The sequence below is a fragment of the Xenopus tropicalis genome, chromosome 6, assembly GCF_000004195.4.
Source record: "Xenopus tropicalis strain Nigerian chromosome 6, UCB_Xtro_10.0, whole genome shotgun sequence".
Classification (NCBI taxonomy): Eukaryota; Metazoa; Chordata; class Amphibia; order Anura; family Pipidae; genus Xenopus; species Xenopus tropicalis.
Genome location: NC_030682.2, coordinates 96,817,772 through 96,843,817, shown reverse-complemented (window position 1 = coordinate 96,843,817; position 26,046 = coordinate 96,817,772). Strand labels below are relative to the sequence as shown.

Genomic DNA, 26,046 nt, shown 5'->3' with positions numbered 1-26,046 from the left:
GGAACATTTCACCCAGAATTACAATGCAGTTGCACTTACTGTACTAAATAAAGTACGTGAGACTGGTTTAGGGATGTGTGCACAAAATTTGCAGCTTTTTTTTATAATCAGGCACATGGTACAGTAGCTACAATGAAGATATGCTAGTGCAGGGATCCCCAACTTTTTATACCCGTGAGCCACATTCAACTGTAAAAAGACTTGGGGAGCAACACAAGCATAAAACATGTTCCTGGGGTGCCAAATAAGGGCTGTTATTGGCTATTTGATAGACCCTATATGGACTGGCAGCCTACATAAAGTTCTGTTTGGCAGTACATCTGGTTTTTATGCAACCAAAACTTGCCTCCAAGACATGAATTCAAAAATAAACACCTGCTTTGGGGCCACTGGGAGCAACATCCAAGGGGTTGGAGAGCAACATGTTGCTCACGAGCCACTGGTTGGGGACCACTGTGCTAGTGTGTATGAAATCTACAACAATTGTGCTCAATTCAGATGGCACAAATTATGTGTTCCCCTTGCTGTATCATAAATAAGTGAATGTATTATTTTGTACTATCTATTATGTTGTCCTAAAGTTTATCACATTTTTTATTTGTTTGACCTCTTTTCCTTTTATATTTCAATACAATATTTACAGGTTTTGAACTACCTTGAATTTCTTACTTGAATATTGTAATGTCCCTCTCCAGCCAGTTTAGTCATTTCATTCCGTAAATCACACATAACTGAACAACTGAGTAATCTCCACTGAAATTGACCGTATAACCACCCTCTTTCAGTAACTAATACCTCTTCTTGCTATAAAAACTAGGTTTCTGTTTGTTTTTCCCACTGCTTTACTGCATTGCTTGCCTAACTGTCAAGACAGCTGAAATTATGACTCTTTAGTCCTTTCCCTCTGCAGTCAAATTCAATATGTCATTCTCCTCCCTGTCAGTCCACAAACAGTAATAAATGCTTTGAGAAAAATGTATGGAAACATTTACATAGAGCTGACAGTTTTACAAGGTTCCCATTTTTATAAATAAAATGTTCATTTGAGTATAATTATTGCCTTAAATGTTTGCTATTCAGTTCTCTTAAGTTACTTCTCTTATTCAACAATGCTTAAAATGTGTTAAGTAAAGCATTCTGTCATGCCTTGCTACTTTAGATTTTTTGACTAAATAACACTGACCTGAAGGCAACGGAGAGCCATGCATGCTGCCTTTTGCAGAGGAGCTTTAGAGTGAGTTAATGCCTTGCAGTAATATAATAGAGCCTGGAAAAGCAAAAGGGAATATTTTTAATTAATAATTGTCAATGCATTACTTGCCACCATGATCTAAGCTTCTCCAAATGCTTTTGAGCATGTACACTATACACCTATCACGTGCCTCTCACATGCCTGTACATGGACAGATAAAGTTTAGCTGTGGACATATATTTTTTACAAAAGACCATAGGGTTGATTCACTAAAGCGCGATAAACGTTATCGCATGCTTTTTTGCGTTAAAAGTATTATCACATGCGTTAAGTCGCATATCGCATGCGCTAAATAACACATGATCGCAAGGCGTTAATTTTAACGCATTGCGTTAATTCTTGCTCAGAAATAATACTAACGCATGATTCACAAACACATAGACGCGCTAAATATCGCATTAGTGCGAAAATTAACACCTACTTGAGGCAGGCGGTAAATATAGAAAAGTACAGTTCATGAGCTTTTGGCAATAAAATATGGACTTTGCAGTGTGATTGATTCAAGTATGTGTTGGCCCTAGAGTGATGCAGCCTCCAGTTTGCAGGGAAATGGTTATTTTCAGAACAGTAGTTTTACTAAAGTAATGGTGTGTATGGCTAATATGCTGTGCGTTTTTTCGCACGCGGCAACTATTTGTGCGCAATGCATTAATTAGCGCGCGTTGTGACAAATACTGCACGAAAATAGTCTTTGCGACTTAAATAACGCAAACAGCATCGCATCTAAATTAACGCAAGTATCCTTTTAGTGAATCATGTGCTGGTGAAAATCTTGTTTTTTCTGCAAAAAGCTCACACAAAAAATCCACGAAAAATAAAGACGCAATAACATTTTTAACGCATGCTATAAATAGCGCTCGTTTTAACACACTTTAGTGAATCAACCCCCATTCCTTCTAAATTACTGCCCACTCAACTGCTACTATTTTTATAGTGTTACCAATTATACAACTGTTGCTAAATACAAAGTGGACCCCTACTGCACTATTTTTTTTATAGTATCATTTTTATTGTTTTATGAAACAAAAAGGAAGGAAAAGGGAGGAAAGGGGGAGCAACAGAAGATACAATAGTTTAGCACATGTCAAGTTTACATACAGTGATATGCATACTAATACAGGTATGGGATCCCTTATCCGGAAACCCGTTATCCAGAAAGCTCCGAATTATGGAAAGCCCGTCTCCCATAGACTCCATTTTAATCAAATAATTCAGAATTTTAAAACTGATTTACTTTTTCTCTGTAGTAATAAAACAGTACCTTGTAATTGATCCCAACTAAGATGTAAATAATCCTTATTGGATGCAAAACAATCCTATTGGGTTTAATTAATGTTTTATTGTTTTTTTTAATAGACTTAAGGTATGGAGATGCAAATTACAGAATACCCTTGGTCCTGAGCATTCTGGATAACGGGTCCCATACCTGTACACAGTGGTTTTGCCACTAGTCGAATTTACATTCCGTGATTTACATAGTAATAGGCATTTGCTGTGGGTGCCATACTGTATACCTTATACTAAGGTGATATACCCGTTGGCTTAAGATGCATAGATTAGTTGTCTAATGGCCTTACCCCACCTCCGGTACAGCAGGATTTAGCTCCAGCCATGGGGACCAGATTTTTTCGAATTTTGCTTAGACCAGAAGTTTTGGATTAATGGGCATTCCCAAGCTAAGTATAGAAAGGAGGACCCTGTATTTTGGCATCTGGGGCATGTTACCCCTACTGCACTATTGGTCCTTCCTTCTAAAGTAGAAAGAATATAATGACAGGGTCATTTAAGTTCAGGTTTATACAATTAGAGGCCCATTTATCAACATTCTCACATTTGTTGTTTTAGAGGTTTTTGAAACCATGAAAAAATTAATTTTAAAAAAGCAAACAAAAATGCAGAAAACATAAAAAATTCTATTTTTTCTTTTTGTCACACAAATAAAAGCATAAAAAACCCTGAGAACCTCTAAAAAAGCACAGGGCAAAGAAAAAAGGCCAGCTGCCATTGATATCACCTCGGCAACCTTGAGATGGTGTATTTTTACTTTCTAATTTGTCAAGTTGTGACATAATATATGGTGAAAATCTTGTTTTTTCTGCAAAAAGTTCACACAAAAAATCCATGAATCATGTAAAAATAAATTGACCGTTATTCAGTTTTTTCCCACTAGTTTTATGGTGACATTACCCATTTGTATATATCACAACATGACTGGAAAGCTTAGATTTCCTTTTTATTTTATTTATTTATTGTATTGCAGCTCATTCATTTTAACCCACCTTTTCTCTGAACTGATCAGATTTGGATGCAGTGGAGGAGAGTAAGGTCAAAGCTTTATTGACATCGCTGTCATTTTCAGTAAGGAGCAAGGTCAATGCTGTTAGGATTTCCTGCCAAGGAGGTGAACTGAATGAAGATAGATCTTCCACTTTGAATGAAATTGCATCCATAGATGTCTGCACCACTGATGCTAAGAAAACGTATTTATAAATGTTTATTTTAACTCATTTAATAATGTAATTGTTTAGAAACTTTTAAAGATACATTTCAGTTATTGCAAGATAATGAAGATAAGCACACTAGACTAAATGCAGTGCTAAGCCAGAAACACTGACCATATAAGTAAGAATTGAATATCACAGCAAGAATAGTTATTGGCATGGTAAGTAGAAAAGGCAGAGACAATTGGAGACAGCTCATTATTACAACACTTTTCATGTAATGAAAGTATGATATGGGCTTAACATCTGTATATAGATTTATTAATGTATGTATTCTGTATTTTTCCAACATGTCATTAGCTTACTTTGAGTCTATAAATACCTTATTCATTATTTAAAAATGGGGGCTTGGGTTTACTAAATTCACCTAAATAAAACAGAGATTGCAGCTCAAAGTAGTTATAATTGTACAAATAGTTGTACTGCATATCATTCCTCAAATCACACAGTATATCCAACATGATTTGGATCAACCAACTATTAGCTGCTCAAGGTACAGTCAAAGCAAAAAGCTACAAGATGGCGAAGACACAGAGGTTTAATTGCCAATAAAACAGTATTAGCTTGATCATAAATAAATATTTACCTTCCTTAGCCAGCTGAATCAAATAACTTTTAAATTCACCAATATTATGGCTGTTGAAGAAATCATAGTACTGGAACACCGTGATGGTTTCTGTGGACAGGTTAGCGGACAGAATAGCCTCTCCTTTGTCAAGAATATGAGTTAGCAGCATTCTGAAAACTACAAAAACAACATAAATGTTGTGCAGAACTGCAAATATCCACACACAAACATTTAAAATGTAGGACTTTTGTTTTGATCAACAGGCAGTTAGATCAAATGCAGGAGTATATTTTACCCATAAGTACATTGGAGCATTTTTTATGTTATTATGAGAAAATATATACCTGCTTGTTTCAGGATGCTTACTGCAAACCACCATGGCAGCTTCTGGCAATATTTTTCCATTTATGTGGGTGTGATGACCTAGCTCCTAGTTCTGAATTTGGGGTGTAAATCAAATGAACAACCCTTTGTTTGCTGCCCACAGCACCCTGGCTACAACAGTTGCAACAAGCTAGAAACATAGCCCATATATAATTGGCATGTATTCTTTAAAGGAATACTGTCATGGAAAACATGTTTTTTTCAAAACACATGAGTTAATAGAGCTTCTCCAGCAGAATCCTGCATTCAAATCTGTTTTTAAAAAACACAGATTTTTTTTTTATTTCACATGTGGCCAGCCGTATTCTTCATTTCCCAGGGTGCAGCCATGTGACCTGTGCTCTGATAAACTTAAGCAGTCACACTTTATGCTGAGCTGCAAACTGGAGTGATATCCCCCACTCCCAGCATACGATCAGCAGAACAATGGGAAAGTAGCAAGATAGCAGCTCCCAGTAGATATCAAAACAGCACTCAATAGTAAGAAATCCAAGTCTGACTTGGGACTCCTCCAGTTGCATGGGAGTAGGAGAAACAATAGGTTACCTGAAAGCAGTTCTAATTGTAGCGCTTCTAAAAAATCTGAAAGCTCAGACTCAGGCATAATGCACTGAGATATCACACCTACACACCAATATTACAACTAAAAAAAAGAATAAAGAATAAAATTTTAAATGATAGAGTGAATTATTTGCCATGTAAACAGTGTAATTTAGAAATAAAAAGTATACCATAAAAATGACAGTATCCCTTTAAAACATTTTTTAAGACTGTGTGATCAACCAACTCTAGTTCATTACCTTTATGGGCCAAATAAAAGCATACATTAATATAATAACTCAAAAGAGAACATTTTTAAGAGTATTAGCACTATGGGTATACCTGTTTCTGCATGCCCAGGGCACTCCTTGTTAATCGTTTGGCCAAAACTTGCATCCAACTGCTTCATCATCCTTTCAGCAGACGTATGGTATGTGTGTCCAGGTGTACAGCATTTTATCCACAAGGATAACAAATAAGGCATGCTTTTAAATCCAGGGATAACTTGAAAAAAGAGCAATAAACTTGTCAAAGCCATATTTCTAATTGTTTGTAACAGAACGCAGAAAGAATGGTTTCACTTCTGTTTCATTTGTTTAAATGGGGAGTAAAGTATAATTGTTTAATATTGGACATGTTTATAAATATGCAAATGAAATGTATATGGGCATCTGTGCATGGTTGAGGGTACAGTAGGTAGTTTTTGCATGGGTTCCTGGAGTGGTCAAGTTATGCCCCTGTGTATCTAACTGAAATGTACACTGCAGCAGCAGCCACATTGTCGATCCTCATACTGTACAGGAAAATCTTTTAATGAAATAGAGGACTTTTTTACAGATGTAAAGCTGTTGTCATTTTGTTCATTCAGTGACCCTTACAAGTGAACTAAAGCTTAAGAAAGAAGTAGGCTAGAAATGCTGCACATTGTATGTTGCGATCCTCTACCAGCCCAACATGACCATGTTTCTTTAGCAGATGCCCCAGTAGCGCCCCATCTTCTTTCCTGTTAATTCACTGCACATACTCTGTGCTGCTGTCAGTTACTGAGGTTAGGGACCACTTTAACAATATAAGGCTGATTATTAGTCATTTTTTCAGATCCTCATTACATTGCAGCTTAGAAATCAGTACAGTTAGCATCAGAATTTAAATAATCAGTCCTGTAGCATCAGCTTTTATGACAGCAAATGTCATTTTCTTCCTTAAGCTTAACTTCTCAACAGCTGATCAGACCACACTGACAGGGCCGGAACTAGGGGTAGGCAGAAGAGGCAGTTGCCTAGGGCGCAATGATTGGGGGGCGCCAGGCAGGAGCCTCTCCTGCCTACCCCTAGTACGCGATCAGCAGTTGTGCGCTGCGCTACTTTGCATCGCACACACCGCGCCTCCCCCACTCCGCCCCCCCGCACGAACTGCGCATGCGCGTCAAAACACAACACATAGGGGGGGGGTCCCGGCCCGCCCCTGCACACTGAGCATGTGTCATTGACATTCCAACAAAGTCCAAGATGGTGACCCACTATGCACACTTTTGAAGGCCTAAATCATTACTGTAATTAAGATTCTGAAGCTTTATGCTGGTGCAATATGTTCATTATATAAAATACAGCATTTCTAACCATATTTGTTTTTATTGGTTAGTTTTCCTTTAACTGCACTGGCCACAATGCACCTTTTACATTGCTGTCTATAACTTGTAAATGTTGATTGATTTTTTTTATCTGAACTTAGGAGTCTACCCTTTTATTTAACACTCTATAAGTAAAAATAGGCATTGTATTAATCCCTAAACCCTGGCTGGCTTTTGATTTTCTATGGTATGGATGACTGAATACTATACTGCACCCCCACTTATTCTTTAAAACCTAACTGTGTGTGCTTGGAGAGCCAGCTTTTGTTTCTGAATCATTTCACATGACGCTATATTTATTTAGCAACTACTGAAGTTTAGAAGAGACCAGAAAAACAAAAGGCCCTTTGGAAAGTGAATCAGCAGCTTCTGTCCTTGTGAAACTGTGCATGGAAAACCAGTGATGGAAAATAGTTACTGAGAGTCAGGCTATAGCCCCGGGCTATGATCAGCAAAATTACATTGTTAAACAGAAGTGTACCACTGAGCGGGGTTGCTTGCATGTGACGATGCAGAGCTTTCTTAATGGGACAGCATTAAACAATGTTTTCCCTTTCTACAGCCTGCAGTACTATGGGTCACCTCTTATAGCATGAAGATTTGTATAAATTCTGCTGCATAAGCAGCATGTGCAATAGCTTACAGGGGCATTTAATTAAAGGGTTAATCACAAGTTACTTATCGTAAAAGATACAGTTAAAGTAGATGTAATTCCAATATGTTAAAGAGTATATGGAAACAATTAGAAGTATTTAAGTTTTAGTACTGAAACAGTAACTTTAATACATGTCATGCCAGTGCTTCTAGTTAGATTACCTGCATTGACACTCTTCTTTTGCAGTATTGCTAATATTGCAAATATGGGCTAGATTCAATATGATGAGAAAAATTGATCTTATAGAATTTCAAATTCTCGGCAGTAGTGCAGACTTACCATGGGTGACAAATCTTACCATCTGCCATTGCCCTAAAATTCAAAAAAGCAAGCTGTCCTGCCACATAATTACTACCCATTAATAAAGATAAAGATTAAAGGTTGTATGTAGAGTTATCTGTATTTTTTGCTATCTTTTTGTCTGTCCCATTAGAGTACTATCTTCCTGTGCATAATTATAAAACACCAACATGCTGTTCTGTGTAGAAGGCAATGCTGATGCTATTACTTACCTTCCAGAACTGAGTTCATGTTGCCCATAGAGTCTCTGCTGATTTCAGATAGCTGCCGCAGGATTTGACTTTGCTTGCTTAACTTCTTCAGTAGGTCTTTCAAAACAAATAATATGGAACTAGAAAGTACGATTTGCTGGTAAATGCAAATAAGAAATAAGCATAAGAAACATGCAGCAGTATGTATGGCATAATTAGTCTAATAATTGTCTTTCCCCTTGCCAGTCACTCAGAGCTTTGTACCCAAGCAGCACTGAGATTCCTATCTCTAGTGTTCTAACCATGGCACTGACAAATCCCTGTTGTTTTTAGCTTGGTCATAATAGAACAGAACAAGTATCTTATAGGAACTGCTTCAGCAGTTGTACCTGTAGCAGGTGCTTATGTACTGTAATGGTATTTTGGTAAATTTCTGTATATACAAGGTTGGCTCTGCATATCACAGGGATGTTCACTGATTTTTCAGAAAATATTTTATATGTTATGATAATATGTGCTAAAGGACAGAGTATGTGCCTGAGCCTTCTTGCTTCCCTTAATACTTAACTCCCTTGGAAACTTAAGTATGAAGTTCTCAACAATCTCCCGCAACTTTCATGTGCTCTAATACAAATTTGCTTTGATTCTGTTATAGCGAGACTGTGTTTGTTGGCAAATATTGGCTGAGTGTGCCTGCACTCAGGCAGATTCAATGCTTCTGGGTGCAGACACAAGCAGAAGATTTTTCAAGCATATGGGCAGATCATCAGATCAATCCCTCTCATGGGGCCTCACCCTATTGGGACAGTGGGCTGTTTATGCCCCATCAAGGAAGTAGAAGATTCAATATTATATCAGGACTATAAAATCACGTGACCTCTCAACAGATAAATGCAGCTTTAATCTAGTGAATGTACAATATAGGACCATGTGCCCAATTTATTTTACTGATTGTACTCTTAAAGTAGCAAAATCATATTCTTTAAAGCTGGCCATACACGTGGCAATCTGATGATGTTTCGTGCGACCATCGGTCGCACGAAACATCGTCAGATGTGCCACACACCATTCAGGGCTGAATCGGCAAGTAAGGAGGTAGAAACAATAGGATTTCTACCTCCTTCTGCCGATTCAGCTCTGAAGGGAGATTTTGATCAGGCGCCTTCTATGGCGCCCGATCAAAATTTTCCAACTGGTCCGATCGGCGAGTCGGCCGATATCAGAAGCTTCCTGCGATATCGGTCGACTCGCCGACATACCATACACGCACCGAATATCGTACGAAACGAGGTTTCGTACGATATTATCGGTGCATGTATGGCCACCTTTATAAACTAGTTTTGTGTTAAGAAAGATGAATTAGTGATCACTGAAAGTTAATCATTTGCTTCTACATAGCTTATAAAGCTGGCAAAGACTAAAAATACAAGATAAAGACACACAAGCTAGATGACACAAACAAACATACAAAATTATATAGCTGAGGATTATGGAGTTTATTGTGCAGACAAGGCTTGAGGGCTGTAAAATGTAAGGCTATTTCTGCAAAAACAAACATCGTTTTTTAAAGTAGTGTTTTCACATAAAATCCTAGTTATATGCCTAAAAATTAAACTCCTAAAGAAGGAAATAATTACAAATATTATAGTTCATTTGCCATCATACCTGAATAAGTTCAGAGCAGTGCTGTAAATGTTTGACCAGTGTGATATCAAGGCTTTCGTTTCCTGTAGTGAGTGGCAGGGGGCTGCTTGCAACACTGGTACCAACCCCAGTATCTTCTGTTAATGCTTCACTTAAATGACCCCTTGCCTCTGGATGCCCAGCTCTGTAACTGTAAAACAAAGACCTGATTAAAATGCTGTAGGCTATACTGTGGTTAGTTTGTATGGAGAATAGAATAGTATAAGCCAGTAAGTTTTCTCTATCATGCGTGCATATGATTAATATATCTTCAAGTACCGTGTTAGCCCGTCAAAAATTTATATGTTAAAACATTTGATATGAAACATAAAGTGGCGTAAAGGTAATACCTTTATTGGCTAACTAAGATAATCACAGCAAGCTTTCAAAGCATTTCAGTTCCTTTTTCAGAGGTAATCAGCTTTAAAAAAGGAACAGAAAGCTTGCTGTGATTATCGTCTTCGTTAACCAATAAATGTATCACTGCTTTTGTTATGTTTCATATCAAATGTTTTACCCTATGGCAAATATATTTGAATTAATCCTTACTAATCTGAATTTTTACACTGATCACTAAAAAAAATACAGTTACTTAAAGAGATGGGGAACTCAACAATGACGTTTCAGCATGCTGAAGATATTAGCTTTCTAAATTTCATTAAATTATAAACACTTTTCTTTTTTTAAATATAAAACATATTTATACATAAATATGAGTAATTGGGGTAAATTCAGTTATATATTACTGAGAATAGCAGCAGAAAAAGAGTATTTTCCTTACTTACCATTCATGATTTACTTTGAAGCAGGAGGAAGCCAATTTATAGAAAATAATCAATGTGTAATGTGAAAAGAACAAATTAGTGTTTTGAAGGAAACCATGTACATCAATAGATGTGATCTTTTGAGGGAAAGCTTGTGAGTGTGTACTTTGAGATAATGCTGACGTGTTTTATTGCAATACATCCTTTGTTTGTTCAATAGGCAGTATATTTCGTACATGCTATAATGGATCAGTGGCTGCCACAGAGCCAGAAGACTTCAGCATTCTGGTGTGCCATTGTCCGTATAGTTGTTTAGTTTTAAAGTGACAACATTTAGCCTGTGATTGTATTATTAGAGGGGGCAGAAATGAAGATAACCACAACAAATAGGGATGAAAAGATTTCTGAAATATTTTGGGTGGTGATTAAAGAGAGCTAAGTTATGGTTCATAAAGGAGAGATAACTAGCATCAGCATATAGAAGGGTGCTATAGAAAGCTAAAAATTGGCTAGGTGGTCAAGGGAAGCAGTGCAATGCTAAATATACCAATGGAAAGCACTTGCAAAATCACATATTTTCGTTGTGCTAGGGTATGCAAACATATACAGGTATGGGATCCCTTATCCGGAAACCCATTATCCCGAAAGTTCTGGATTACGGAAAGGCCATCTCCCATTGACTCCATTATAAGCAAATAATTCTAATTTTTAAAAACGTCCTTCTTACTGGCATTAATATGAATTGCATAGTAACCTGAAGTTGCCTTGCCAGGAAGCATTTGCGATGCATATGTTTGCCCACCAGCAATTTACATTAATACTGGTGGAAAGAGAATTTTGGATGCTTTGTTGCCCACGTGACATAGGCAACCAAAAGTAAAACAGGTATCCATATAAATAATTTGAAAATGAAGTCACAAGGACTGATTTATTAATATGGTGCAAATGTACAGTTGTCCTTATAAATTAATTTGCTTTCAGTTCCATAAATAAAAGACAATTGCTGGTGGGTTGCTAGAAATTATTTCTCTGAAGCTGTTTCTTAGCTAAGGTGGCAAATAAAGGACAAAATCCATCTTAACACCTAAAGGTGGCCATACACATACCAATTACGATCTTGACGTTCAGGGCTGAATCGTCAGATATGGAGGTAGAAACGCAGATTTTGCTCAGGCACCTTTAACGGCGCCCGATAAAAAATCTTCTGTCCTACCCGATTGAGGAGACAACTGATTTTGCGCCAATCCGCCATACACGCAACGAATATTGTGCAAAACAAGGTTTGGTACGATAACATCGGTGCGTGTATGGCCAGCTTAAGGACTGCATCGAGCATTCGTGTGGGTAAGCATGGCAGTCAGAGACATGCAGTTTCCAGGTTCATTTTATATATTACTATGTTTTGTTCATGCAGTAATGTTTTCTTTTCCTCCCTTACTCAATTGTCTCGTCTTCATGACCTTTACAATTCCTATATAAGCGTTTCAAAATAAATAAACACCACAAATATAATAGCAGAATGCTAGATATTATTTTGTTTCTGTAAGACAAGTATCCTAAAATAGAAATGTTATATTTTACAAATACAGCAAATGTGTCATTCTTTATATTATAAAGTAAGTATAGATTATTTCTGAGCACTTCTTAATTGACATACTAGCCTGGTCTTTTTTTTTTACAAATTTAGGGTGGTTTCTTTGCTGGTATGCCACCCTTTATACTTTATGCATTAAATAATGAAGACATGGGAAGAAATGATTTTTCAGGACTTACGTGTGTTATCACATTTAGTGGGAAACGTCTGAGTATAATAGCAGCTGAAAAAACTGTATTTCTTATCTTTAAATGTATTGTACTTGTTATTACTCAGACCTACAGGTACACAATATTGTACTGATTGCAAAATGGACAGTCATGAATACATGGTGGTTTTATGCATTCATGAGCATGAATGTAATAATCAATCTCATACAGCAAAGTATTTTTTGCTAATCTGTTGGGACTTATGTACTTTATGGGTTGTGTTATATGAAAGGTGTAAACAGCACTCTGTGAAGTTATATATCCATTTAGTAATATTTGACTAGCTTGATGTTAACATAGGGTAATGCAAGACCGTGAGAAAATTACACAGTATGTTTTCCCTCCACAGCTTGAAGTGTGTATTGTAATGCAAAGTGCTAAAGACACGCCCAACAGAAAACCTACTAACTCAGAAAGGTTTATTTTTTAACAATATACTTGCTGTTAATTGGGTCCAGTGGAAAATCATTTATTATATATAACCATTTCTATTGATTCTATGTTACTTATTCAACTCTTTTACCAATAAAGCAGGGATGCCTAAAATAATCCTTCACTGTCAGGCAAGACTTTACATCTTGAAAATGTTTAAGAAATATATGTTTTTATGTATTTCTGTGTGTGTATGTGTGTGTATATATATATATATATATATATATATATAAAACCAATAATTTATCTCAATATTTTTGATTTTTTAGAATCATTATCATCGCATTTTTGGTAACAAGTACATTAATATTGCTCTGTAAAATGAACATTACGCTAAAGGGCGAATGTAAGGTGACTTGATATGCTGACTTGTGTCCATTAAAATATGCCTTGAACAATATTGTGCTGCTGTGAGTTAATGCTTAGCCACTGCCATCGTGATAGTTCTCAGCAGGGGCGGGCCAAGCCAACCGGGTGCCCTAGGCAACCCGGTCGGCCAACTCCGCCCACCTCCCCGCCCCCCGAATGGCGCATGCACACCAAAGCACAGGAGGCGGTGCAGGGGGGGGGGCGGTGCGATGAGATCGGTCATTGCCTCCGCTGCTAATGACAAGCGGCGGAGAAAATTACAAAGTAGCACTAGGGGTAGGCAGGAGAGGCTCCTGCCTGGCGCCCCTCAATCGTTGTGCCCTAGGCAGCTGCCTCTTCTGCCTACCCCTAGTTCCGGCCCTGGTTCTCAGGGAAACTGATTGAACCAAGGGGTGGTTTAGGGTAACCATAGGGCATGAGGTAAGAACATGGATCTTTTGCACCCTGTGGCTGACAGTGCTTGCTAACTTGGACCTCTGAATGACTCCGTGCCTGTCCCTGATAAATACAGTGCTACCTGTGTTTAGCATAAAAAAGTGCTTGAAACATAGCACTTCATGGATATTATTTTGCACACTGCAACCTGCACCATTGGCAGTAAATTAGACTTCTTCTAGCAGTTAATTGTACAAAAAAAGGTATTTTCCAAGGTCTGGAAGGATGTTCTTTGCAGGGAATCCCCAGTTAGTAGCTGTGTGGGAGGCTGTTCCTCTCTAGACAGAGCTACCGTTTAAAAATTCTGGAAGCCTAAGGTTTCTCAAAGCCTGGCAGGTAAGGAATGGATCATTTCAAAGTGTATATAATGGTCAGAGAATGTACTGGTAGCCTCTTTGTAAGCTCAGTTTGATAAGTGGAACTTTCAAGGGAGGTGGACAACAATAAAGAAGTTACAAGATCTTTACAAGATGTTGGACCTTTTATCTGCATTTGATATAACTGACCACTTTCTCCTCAGCATATTTTGCATTTTGCGGTATCAGTAATCAGGCTGCATCATAGAATCATAGCTCTCTTCTTACTTTTCTAACTCTGTACTTGGTCCATTGTTAATCTCTCTGTAGACTCTTCTTTGGGAGATCTCATACACTCACATATATTAATCAGTCATTTATTAACAGCTGAGATTGAGAAATCAAATCTCAAAATTCCTAGCAATCTCCAGCTGGATGAACCAACCAACTTAAACTTAACCTAACGAAACCTGAACTGATCATCTTTCCACCTAAATCTGGGCCTACTTTTACTAGTTCTACTGATGGCATGCTCATTAACCCTGTCAACTCAGCAGGGGCTGAGGTGCCATGAGTTGAGTTATCAGGGGCCAGCAAAAAGCCTCTCCTGGTAACATGAATAAAAACCAAAATTCCAGTTGAATCCAGCTTTTCTAGTGCAAAGAGTGCTATTATACTCTCTGTGATAGTGATGCTCCTCGACCCCCTCTGTTGCGAAAAAATTAATGTGGGGGTAGCGAGGGAGGCAAAAACAACTTGGACCCCTGGGGCAGAGCTGCAACCCAGCAAATTGCTGGGGCTAGTCTTTTACTTCTACTTCTTTGACCATATTAACCACTATCAAAACTTCTTATGCAAAAATTCAAAATCAGTCTTTCACAAGCAACAGCTAAAATGCTCATACATGCGCTCATTCTATTCTGTCTGGATTACTGCAACCTGCTACTAAGCGACTTCCCAAACTCCCAAGCTTCCCAAATTCTCCTCTCCTGATTACTGCTGAAGTCCTGAAATCATGACTTTCCATAAAACAAAGAATAACTTATAAACTCCTCATACTCTTCAACGCCTTTTATTATTATGCACCCCACTACATCTCTTTTCTTGTATCTCCATATACCCTGTTCAGAGCAACTGCTTAAGCACATCCCACATTACTACTGCTTTTTCCTGACTTAAACCTTTCTGCCTCTTTTCTTACATTTGGAATGCCTTCAATGAATTCCTCTGGAGAGTATCCCCCCTCAGTCTCTTCAGAACTAAACTCAAAGACTGCCTCTTGTATAACATTTGACCTAGTACTGGCATTTAAAATGCAGTGACAACCAGTGTAAACTGCAGCACTTAATATCCTATTACCCACCCAGATTATAAGCTCTATGTGGCATAGATCTCCTTACTCTTGTCTCTTTGACACTTAGGCGGGCATTTACTAATGGTCATATTTTTTTTCACAATTCATTTTCTTGTGTTAAAACTTGATATTTTCGTGAAAAAAACAAGTTTTTCCCATTAATTATGCGTCAAAATCATGAAAAACACTAATACAAAATGTCACCATCTAAAAGCTGTCAAGGTCATGTAGAAGTCAATGGGAGTTGTCCTAGGCAAATTGTGTTGTTTTTTTTTTGTTTTTAAGTCCACAAAGATTAATTGGAAAACGTTTTTGTGTTCTTTTTGCTTTTAATTTGTTCATTCTTTTTCAATTCGGATCTTTTAATAAATGACTAGACATTGGTGTTTTTCAAGGAAAAAAACACTCTAAAACCACGAAAATCAGAATGTTGATAAGTGCTTGCTACTAATGAATCTGAAAAATTATATTTAATGGTGACATTACGTCATGTATGAAATGTAGAGATGAGGGTTTTGTCATCTTAGTGATTACTAAGATAATTATCTTGAGTAAAAAACCATACAAACTAGGTAACCATGCATTTACATCTGTGGCTGCTTTGGACCCTTGTTTAATAAGCTTTAGATACATAACAAATGAAATGAATATCACAGCATAAAACAAAGTTAAAAAAACTAAATGAAAAGACTATCAATAAACTGATGCCAAAATGCTGCTTATTTTGGTCCTTTTTGTTACTGAGAGTTTATTCCACTGCAAATATTCATCATGCTAAAAAGAAAAGACAGAGAAACAGAGAAGACAAAACATGAATATTAGTAGAATACTCCAGGTACATACAATTTCAAGGAAGATTAATTATCAATTTTATTTAATTTATTTATTAGTGACATTTTGTCGAAATGTGAGTAGCCCAAAGTTTAGCCCTAATTCAACAAGGGAATAAGAAAATATTGCATATTTTGCTGTTCAAGGATTTCCCCTTGACTTTCCAAACAATGCAATCAAATGTTAACAAGGACATTTTTGGGATATATAGATTTCTTCTTCCTTGAAAAGAATGTGAACCAGGATTATTTTATACACGCCATGTTTAGCACTCCTTACATAAAACCTACCTGGGCTTCTCCACATCTGTGTCTGAAAACACAGAGTCTGCACCTCCACCATTACAAATCATGTCATCATCATCAACATCATCCTCATCAAAGTCAGAGGTGTTCAGGAAATCAAAGCTTTCTAATGCACTCTCAATAGTTAGACTTATACTCGAAGACCTGCTTCGGTTTACAGCTGGCTTGCACTGCAAAAGTAGAAGGGACTAGTGAAGACCAAGGCTATTTTTCAAAAAAACAGACATCAGTGGATAGTTGATCTGTTTCTAATTTGTGAAGTGATTTTGGGGTGTTAGTAATCTTTTAATTTTCTTCTGATTTAGTTTACCAGCATTTCATGTAATGTTGGCCAAACAAGCATAGATGTTTGTAGAACTTGGCAACACTTGTGAAATTGCACTGAACCATGTTATCAGCCTACAAGTTGGAGCAATATAAGGCAATGCAATCTCATTGAGATCCAGATCATCCTCTGACCTCAGATATATCAAAATGCACATTATTGTTTTATATCACAAAGTTGAATGCATGAGAAATGTTTTTCAACTTCCTTAGCTAACACATCTTTCTCAATTTTTTTTAAATTGTAAATGCTCCTAATAACAATAATAACATTTTCAGAGGAATATGCAAGGCTCCCATAGACTTCAATTGTGGGAAAACTAAACTACCAAATATTGTCTGTTTAGTTTTTCATTTTTAGTTAAACACGCACACACACAGATGTAGCCATTGGTTTAAATAAAACTCGGTGTAGACGAAGTTTGAGTGCACCACACACATATGCAGTGATTTGCAGTTCAAAACTAGTGGTATGCTGGGTAGCTAAATTAGTAAGTTGCAAACAGTATCAAAAGAAAAAAGATAAACACATGCTGACACCTCCCCACATAGTGTTTACTAAGTACTTATTGAGAAAGCAGAATTTAGTACTATAAAATTTAACTTTTAATGGTCTGCATTAGAAACAGCTATTTTCTCCCCTAGTGTCCTTTTAGCCCTCAAGTATATTGCTGGCTCTCTATTGTGCAGTTGCTCACACCTCAGTCACATCTGCTACCACTAAGTACCATTCGATCACTACTCGGGCAGTCACTAAAATCCCAAATTTTTGAGCTGAAAGTAATGTTAAAACTTCTTTAAAACTTGTAAAAAATCCTCTTTATTTTTCCCAAACAGGAATTGCTCCAGCAGCCATTTTAGGAGCATTGGCACTCATTCTTGGAAAACAATAATGTGTTGTGAAATAGAAAACAATGATGGGATTTACTTCCCCTTGAAAACATATGAAACAGAAAACAATGAGGGGATTAATTTCCCTTGAAACTGGGTGAAACAGAAAACGATGAGGGGATTAACAATGAGGGGACTCAATGGTCCTCGAAAGATCAAACCTGACAAATTTTTTTTGGACAAAAAAAAGTTAACTAAAAATCATGAATCATGAATTATGGAATTTATTTTTGAAAATTTTTTTAGGGAAAATTTCCGAAAAACTCAAATTTTTGGAGAAACAATATCAGAAAAATTGAGTACTGACAAAAACTCATTCATTAATGTCAAAAATATCCAGAAGTAAAAAAATCGACTTTTTCTGAAAATTGATTAGTAAGTGTGCCCCATAAAGATAAAAAAGCTTTATCAAAGGCACCATGCAGCTGTCAGTATGGCTTTAAATGCACCCAGCCACACCTCTTCTGCTGAAGCTTGCCAATTGGAGTCACAAATAGCTTAGTTTGAAACAAAAGGGCCAATGTATAGTCAGTAATTTAAATAACAGTCAAACCTGCACATTATGTTCAGTGAGAAGTGACCTCCCCTTCTCTTGGCAGGTTTCAGATCATTTTTTTTAACAATAAAACTATTGAAAAGACGCATGAAATAATCATGAAAAATTTCAGTTAGCATAAGAAAAGTGATTTTTTGTCAAAATCAGATTTATTTTCTCACTTTCACCTTTGATAAATATATCATTATGGGCACTTAACTATGGTACAATTGCATCTTTCCATTATGGGCACTCAACAATTATTCAATTGCACCATGCTTTCATTATAGTTAGCAACTGATTAAAAAGTGTATTTGGGTTATGTTATAAAAGGTGGCCATACATGGGCCGAGTTGCTGGATGGGCTTGGGGACCAAATCTCGTACATATCCACTCATTTAGCATTCTCACCAAATTAGCGGATGTAGCAGTGTATGGCCAGTTTGCCCAGGTAGAGTAATCTATAGTGGCCACTAAGTAGGTTACATTTACAGTACTAGCCTCCTGTTTAAAAACAAACATTTTATTGGTTGCCATGGGTTACTGCACCTGGGTAAACTTAGTGCCTTTTAATACATATTACTGTGTGATGCATTTATTATTTATTAAGATTTGTGAGTTTTGTTTTTTTTAATATTTTTGCATGTTTTTGGAAAGCTTTACCACCTGTCACAATTATTCATCACTTCAAAACGTTCCCCAGGCCCTGATATTCATATTATTAGTAACTATGGTAATCTAACTGCATTAAATTAGTAATTGCTAACTACATAGTGGTAACTGTTTAAAGCAAAGAGGGTTGGAGAGGTCTTCTCTCAGTTTCATTTGGAAAGTCATAAGGTAAATTAATAAATCACACTTAAAGATGAAGATGAATAGAAAAATATCAAAGTAATTTTATTAATCAAACATAAAAACATGTATAGGAAAGAAATTAGAGATTGTTAGATAAAAATGACAGTAATGTTTAAAAATGGATCTTATATATATTATTGAGCATGCTGTAATGTAAACAGGCAGTATTATATTTGAGATCTTTGAAATGATCTTTGAGGATGAATAAGTAGCATAGCAACATATGGTTTTCACTTTGCCCAGGAAAAGCTTTGCAGGGGTCAAACAAACTGTGAGTGTTAGAATGTCAACATGTTTTAGAGAGGAGTATCATATGGATATAGTTTGAACATAGGTTAGACCAGGTTGGATCATTATGATGTTATTTGATATATCAAAGTGGGAAGGAGGAAGTGATATGGAATAATGATAACGGGCCAGATTCAGTTTAGTGAGAGAAAGTTATCCAATGATTTATTGCATAAAAACTCATTGACGAGATTCAATTCTTTTTCCCATAGACTTGAATATAGTTTTCACATGATAAACCATTAAATAAGTTTTTCTGAATTGCATTGCATCTGAAATTGAATCCTGACATGATAAAGCTTTTTATTACTGAATTGAATCTATTCCAAAGTTGGTGGTAAGAAAAGTGAGAATTTGATTGGGAAAAAAAAACTTGCAGTTTTTTGGGTTGACCAGTCACACAAGCCGCTAAGGCCTTCCATACACAGGGCTGTTTTAACCAGCAGCAGGCTAGTGTAAAATAATACGGAACAGCCCAATAAGGGCAGAACTGGTCTGCATTTGGGAATCCAATCAGCATAGTGTCCCGGCCATGATTAAAACCCAGTAGGTGAGGTTTGGACTTTAGGGAATTCCATGTAAATACAAATTCCTTCTGCTTTGCATATGAGTGAGGAAGTCTCTCCTCAACAAAAATGATTTTCTGGTGGATCCACTTTGCCACATATACTGATTGCAAAACCCTGCATTGCACTGATAAGCTCCAATAAGGGTGAAATCGGTCTGGATTTAGGATTTCACCATACATGCCCTCACCTGTGGGTGAGGCATGGTCTTCCTTTCCAGAATCCCTTCAGATATTAATTAGGTTGACTGAAAATTCCATTGGGCAAAGACTGGATCAATCATTGTATGCCAACAGCTCTGCACAGGCCCTAAATGTGATCTGCTTGTTACCCTGGTGGCCAGTTGATCAGATCAGCCTGATTTGGCATAACTGGATAGGCAAATCAGCTAAACATCTGCTTGACTACTCATATGGTAACCACACAAAACAAGTAGCTCATCTCTTTCTGTATACGGTAAGCTTAATACTGTAGAACAGGCATGGGATCTATTATGCAGAATGCTTGGCGTTTTCCATAATTTGGATAACCATACTTTAAGTATACTAAAAAACATTTAAACATTATATAACCCATTTGGATTATTTTGCCATCAATATGGATTTATGCAGCTTAGTTCCCACAAGGTACTGAAAATGGAAATAATTTAAATAAATATTTGCTTAAAATTGACTCTGTGGGAGATGGCCTTCTTGTAAATCATAGCTTTTTGGATATCTGGTTGCCCCTTAGAGCCCTTTCACTTTACATTGCTCATCCTCAATGCAAGTTTGTTCTTAATTTCACTTGGTGCTTCTACGTTATGTATCCTGAATATGCAAGGTAGGGGTATGCGAGTGGACAGTTAGGTCCCACCCACCTGCCGCTCATATTTATATATATATGTATATACGCTTTGGGTCCCACGGGAGAAAACGCTTTACAAATGTTTGTTGCAAACAGTGTTTCAGTGTTTGCATTCAACTTTGTGAACTTGTGAACTCAGTTTGTTTAAATCATTGCTGTACTTAATTATGTATTATTTTGATAATATTTTTCACTCATACATTCAATAAATATGTACATCAAAACAATTTTCCGAGATAAATATACAAAGAACTATATACATAATACACATATACTAACAAAAAAAGTCTTCATGGTGGCACTTTGTTAATTGCCTCAGAGACTTCCTATTATTGACCTATTTGTGATTTGGCAAAACATCAAGGTTGTTTGGTCTTGCCTGCTCCAATGTAAAGAGTGAAGAGTATTTGGGTATTTTAGCACTACAGAGTTATCCCATACAACAGCATGCAAGCACAGGTACAAACAAGTGCAACGCAGTTGCCAAAAAGGAAATAGTCACCAGCTACAACGGTAAATATATTGCTACCTCCAAAATTGTTTGCAGGAGTGCTTTTAAGGTGCAGAGCCGATTTTATTAGTGAGGCAAAATATGTGGAAAGTGTTATGGGGCACAGCTTTTCCTTGTGTCAAAACAAACACTACAGAGGATAATCTTAGAGAAGCACATAAGCGGGTGGTGACCACTGAACCACGAACATGTCAATATTGGACTTATGTCCTGTAATGGTTATGGGGAGGAACTGAGTGTTGTTAATTTTCAGGGACATGATAACCTATCATTGGAGACAAATGAAGTACATCTTAGGCAAGATTATTTTGCTATTTAATATAAGCCTAATCGATAGGGGCTATTTAATTAAGGTGTATATTTCTGACATGCTGACATGCTTCTGTCCTCTACTGCCTATAGTCTTATATGTCTACTTTAGTTTTACTTAACCCACCATTCTGTTTCTAGGTTTTCCCTGCAACCTAGCTTTGCAATACTTATTAAGGATTAAAACCCTGGACATTACCATGAGTATGAATGAGTTTGAATTTATTTTAATTGTATTCATCTCCTAAACGAGTATTACTGACAATTGTTGGTCTTCAAAAAGCTCTGACACTCTATGATAAAAGCAACGTTCTTTTATACATTTATTTTAGAGATCAATGTGTGTGGATTTAACCCCTTTTTACCAATGCAGGGAAAAAATAAGTTGAGCTCAGAATAGTTGAAAGGCTATTTGTTCCTAGTGCACTTTGATTTTATGAAGTAGCATAAAGGATTTCTCCCATCTGCAGCTCTTAGATTTTGCAGCTAAAATTCAGTTGACTGCTTAGTTGACTATTTGGAATTGGTTACCATAGGTTATGTGGCGCACAGCATAGATTTAAATTGCTTGCACTTTATTCTTAGTAATTCAGTCCCTTTAAATCATCATCGGTCCTAGCTACTAAATCTAGGTTCCTGTGTAAACCAACACATGGAGATAAAATTAAAACCAGGATAACCAAGATCTCTACTCTCCACCACATTCACACACATTAAGAGTAAAAACCGGTTCATTTATAAATGAAAAAACAAACAGTTGGTCACTTGGAGTTCACTTACTTTACATGGCATTCACTTACTTTTAGAACATCTTCTAGGTGTGTAATTTCATGGTACAATTCCTGATATTCTGTATAGTGGTCTTTACATGGCTCAAGTTCTAAGAGGAGCCCTTGCAATGACTCTTCTAAGCTCCCATCTAAATAGGACCTACTGGCTTCGGTTTCACTAGCAATGGAGCACTCAGACTGTAGTCTGTCTGCTGTAGTACTGATTTCACTTGAGGTTAGCCTCTTTACCAGCTGCTTGGTAATATTTCCTTCACAAGTGTCCAGCTCCACAGGCTTCAGCTCAGAAGCCTCATCTGAGTCTTGTAGTATTGACACTGACACATCTGAATTTCTAAATAGGTTATTAGTCCCACAGAATGTGGGATTTTGGCAAGACAAGTCTAACTTATTTTCTGATGAGGTTTCTTCATTTTCACCAGTTTGTTCTATGTGGGACTGAGAGTCTGGAGAGTTAATACTTGGATCTGGAGATCCTCTAGAACTTGAGTTATCCATAGATGGATCCTCTGAAGATAGTTCACTGAGATTATGCTCTGGTGGTGTAACAGTGATTTCAGGGTTTGAATAGCCAAGAGAAGAAGAGGCTGTTGATCTGGGTGGAGTACAGTCACCATTGGGCAAGTCTTCAAAACTAAGGGAGAGGGCCCTCTTTTCAACAGAATTCCCACCATTTTCAAAAATGTCATCTTGCAAATTAGACTGCAAAAAAAAAAAGCAAACATATTAGACAGTGATTGGTACAATTAATTAAACGTTTAAAGGATGTCAGAATGAGCCCCAAAACTCTCATATGAAGAAATTATAAAAATAATGGGGTTATGTAATAAAAGGTGCAAATTTTGATGCAGGTCTAGTCGCCTATAGCAACTAATCAACAGGTAACATTTCCTGGTTTAAAACCAGATAGTGGTTGTTATTAGTTACTGCACCTGGCCAGTGCATTTCATTACATTTGGGGGCAATCGCCCAGTCTTAAAACAACTTGTTTTAAACCTGCATATTTACACTTGAAATGGCAACCGAACAACAATAAGGTTGCTATAGGTTTATCTAATTGCACAGGGTTAGGTTATTCAGAAGTATGTACCTAAATCCCTGTTTGGATGTAAAGTCTCACCCCAATATATGATGATGGACCTGCGCAAGCTCCAGGTATTTTAGACTGCTGCCAATGTCCAGTTTGCATTAGCTAAACTTATTAGTTAACACAATGATTGTTGACATGTTTACCAATGGCCTGGTTAAATGAAAGAAGTTTAATGCAGATCAATATGTTTATACATAAGGCTGCTTTACCTTCAGCTATGTACAGACACATTTTATCTCTTGAGTTTTAATTGTTCTTTTTATCATTTAAAACTTCTTTTGTGTACTGCAATCAGGCCCAGATGGATTCAAAATGGGCCCTGGCATTTCAAGTACAAAGAGCCCCCCCTTGGACTGCCTAGGCCATCTTACTGCAGCCCCTCTGGCATTTGCCAGAATCCACAGATTGCCAGTTTGGGCCTAACTGTAGTCCAATGTGCTTAAAGCAAAGCTCTCAGAATGTTGATCCCTGACATAATGGTTTTATGACTAAATAAAGTAAAAATAAAACCTGTAAAAAGCTAGAAATATCTGTATATATGTATATCTGTAAATACAGAGATGTGATTTAAAAAGATAAATACAGATTCCAGTCTCTGAAAAGGATATGGCAAATTAAAACTAATTACAAAATAGCAAATGAAACAAGTTAGGAGAGATGACAGGTTAAAAAAATAACAGAAACAAAAAACGGTCATTTCAAAAAGAAGACCTAAATACTTTTATTCTATTTGTATTGCTGTGACGACATTCAGAATACAAATATCTGCTTTTTACCAGCAGCTATTCAGAGGATGGAGGAAAACAAACACTGATAGAACAGAAAGCCAAAAAGGTCATGCATAAACAATCACACAGCTGGTGGACTCCAAAAGCACACACATCTGTCCATGAATAACTCACATATCTCCCTTGCCCTGATCTAGGCCTCAGCCTGAGAGAAGGTAGGTCACTAAAAGAGCGACTGCGCCGGAGCTTGTCAAAGAAAGTCTCCTGAAGCGCATCCATAATTGACATTCGCAGCCTGTCTTGTGGCGGGTTCAGCCATTTCTTTAGAGGTTAAGAGCACATGGTATGTTAGTAAAAGCAAATTATATATCAGTGACAGTTTTACCGTTCTGAAGGATGAGGAATTAATAGCTGTTGGTTGTTACAGATAGAGGAAAAAGAGCGATAAAGAAAATAAACAAAGAATAAAAAAAGTGGCCTGGAGTGCAATTTTAATTTATATCAGATGATACAGGTGCACTCTTTGGACCAGATTCAAATCAATAAAAAGATATGTTAAAGGTATGTTATGATTTATCACGTGAAAACACGGACGAGATTCAATTTGAGGAGAAAAAACTTTTCTTCTAATTAAGCTTCAGTTTTCCCTATAGACTTCGTTTTCAGAGATAAGTCTTTTTCATTTAATAAAATCTGGCCGATAAACTGAAACAAGTGGTAGTGGGCATTTTAATAAATCTCATGATAGGCCTATAACTAAGTTTACAATAGGGACATGAAACACATGGTCACTAAATAAATAATAATTCAATTCTATGTGGAGGTTAGCTTGAGTGTCTGCTATCACTTGTTTCTTTATATAGCAATGGAAAAAGATTGCTTGTTTACTGGCTCATTTAAATAAGCCATGAATACTGAACTATAAAAAAAGGAAGGCATTTAAGGAAAAAATAAAAAGTATTAAAGGGCAAAACCTAGTATAAAATGTCATGTTGTAATATTCCAGTGAAGTAGAAAATTTCTTCACATGAAGTAGTTAAGCATTGCCATATAACCATAGTAATCTAAAATTCTAAAACTCAGTAAATCAGCAAATTAGGAAACTAAAATAAAAATTCAGTTTGATGAAGAAAAAAACTGATTTTAGGGTATATGAAGTAAACATTCAATCAAATCTATGGGAAAATCTGACACTGAATTGAGAGAAAAGATTTTCTCCTCCAACTGCAACTGGCCCAATGGAGCAGATTTAGTTCTATGATATTGGTAAAGTTAGTAAGTAATACGGAAAAAACAATAATAATACTGGTAGATTTTTTCAGTACAAACATCTTAATGATATCGCAAAGACTTACGAAGAAGGAATGCTCTTTAAAGGTTGGGGTTTCTGGTGTTCCTTGACTGTATATGGAGACTCTTCTTTGCAGGGCTGTTGCTTTGTTTATATTGCCAGTGGATGGAGTCAGATCCTCTGTGTCAAATGGGCTGCCAGTCAGTAAAGATTGAGTTACATTACAATAAATCTAAAATTATATATAATCTTGTAATCAGGCTTAAGATCAGATTTAATTTGTATTACTATTACTATTATTTGCTTATGCTGCATACAGTATATAAAATGACAGGCTTTTGCTCATGTCTTTATTGTGAGAAGCACTTATAAACAGATCTTGGGATAATCATCTAGAAGGACATTTACCCAATTTTTTTGTTTCTGGACTAATACCTGTATTCTTTGACTTGGATAGAAATTCTTAACTAGTGCAATGCTCACTATTTTTATACACAGCCTATACCCTATAATGTTACATCTTTTTCATACAAAGCATCACAACTAGCAGTGCTATTGTCATGTCCATAAGTAGGTTTTTTCTTTTTGTCCATTACTGTGGAAATCACAATGACCAAGGACTGTCTCTTTTTTCCCTCACTATTTCTTAACGGAATGGGTCAGGAGATGTTATTTCATTTAATTTTTCTTTTATAAATACACATATTTACCATTTTGGCCACTTACATTGC

At 36.6% G+C, this 26,046-nt stretch overlaps 1 protein-coding gene across 3 annotated transcripts in view; it reads right to left on the bottom strand.

The window, feature by feature from the left end:
* Window positions 1-26,046, bottom strand: part of ripor2 (RHO family interacting cell polarization regulator 2) — an 87,783-nt gene that overhangs the window by 8,217 nt on the left and 53,520 nt on the right. For 2 of the 3 annotated variants that reach the window (XM_031903254.1, NM_001130276.1), the window contains 10 exon segments: window positions 25,380-25,509; window positions 24,199-24,345; window positions 22,219-22,908; window positions 16,279-16,463; window positions 9,687-9,855; window positions 8,043-8,178; window positions 5,588-5,749; window positions 4,340-4,498; window positions 3,532-3,722; window positions 1,184-1,267 (listed from right to left, as the gene is read on the bottom strand). In XM_031903254.1, coding sequence (XP_031759114.1) covers window positions 1,184-1,267; window positions 3,532-3,722; window positions 4,340-4,498; window positions 5,588-5,749; window positions 8,043-8,178; window positions 9,687-9,855; window positions 16,279-16,463; window positions 22,219-22,908; window positions 24,199-24,345; window positions 25,380-25,509 — 2,053 coding nt within the window. 3 annotated transcript variants of the gene reach the window in all.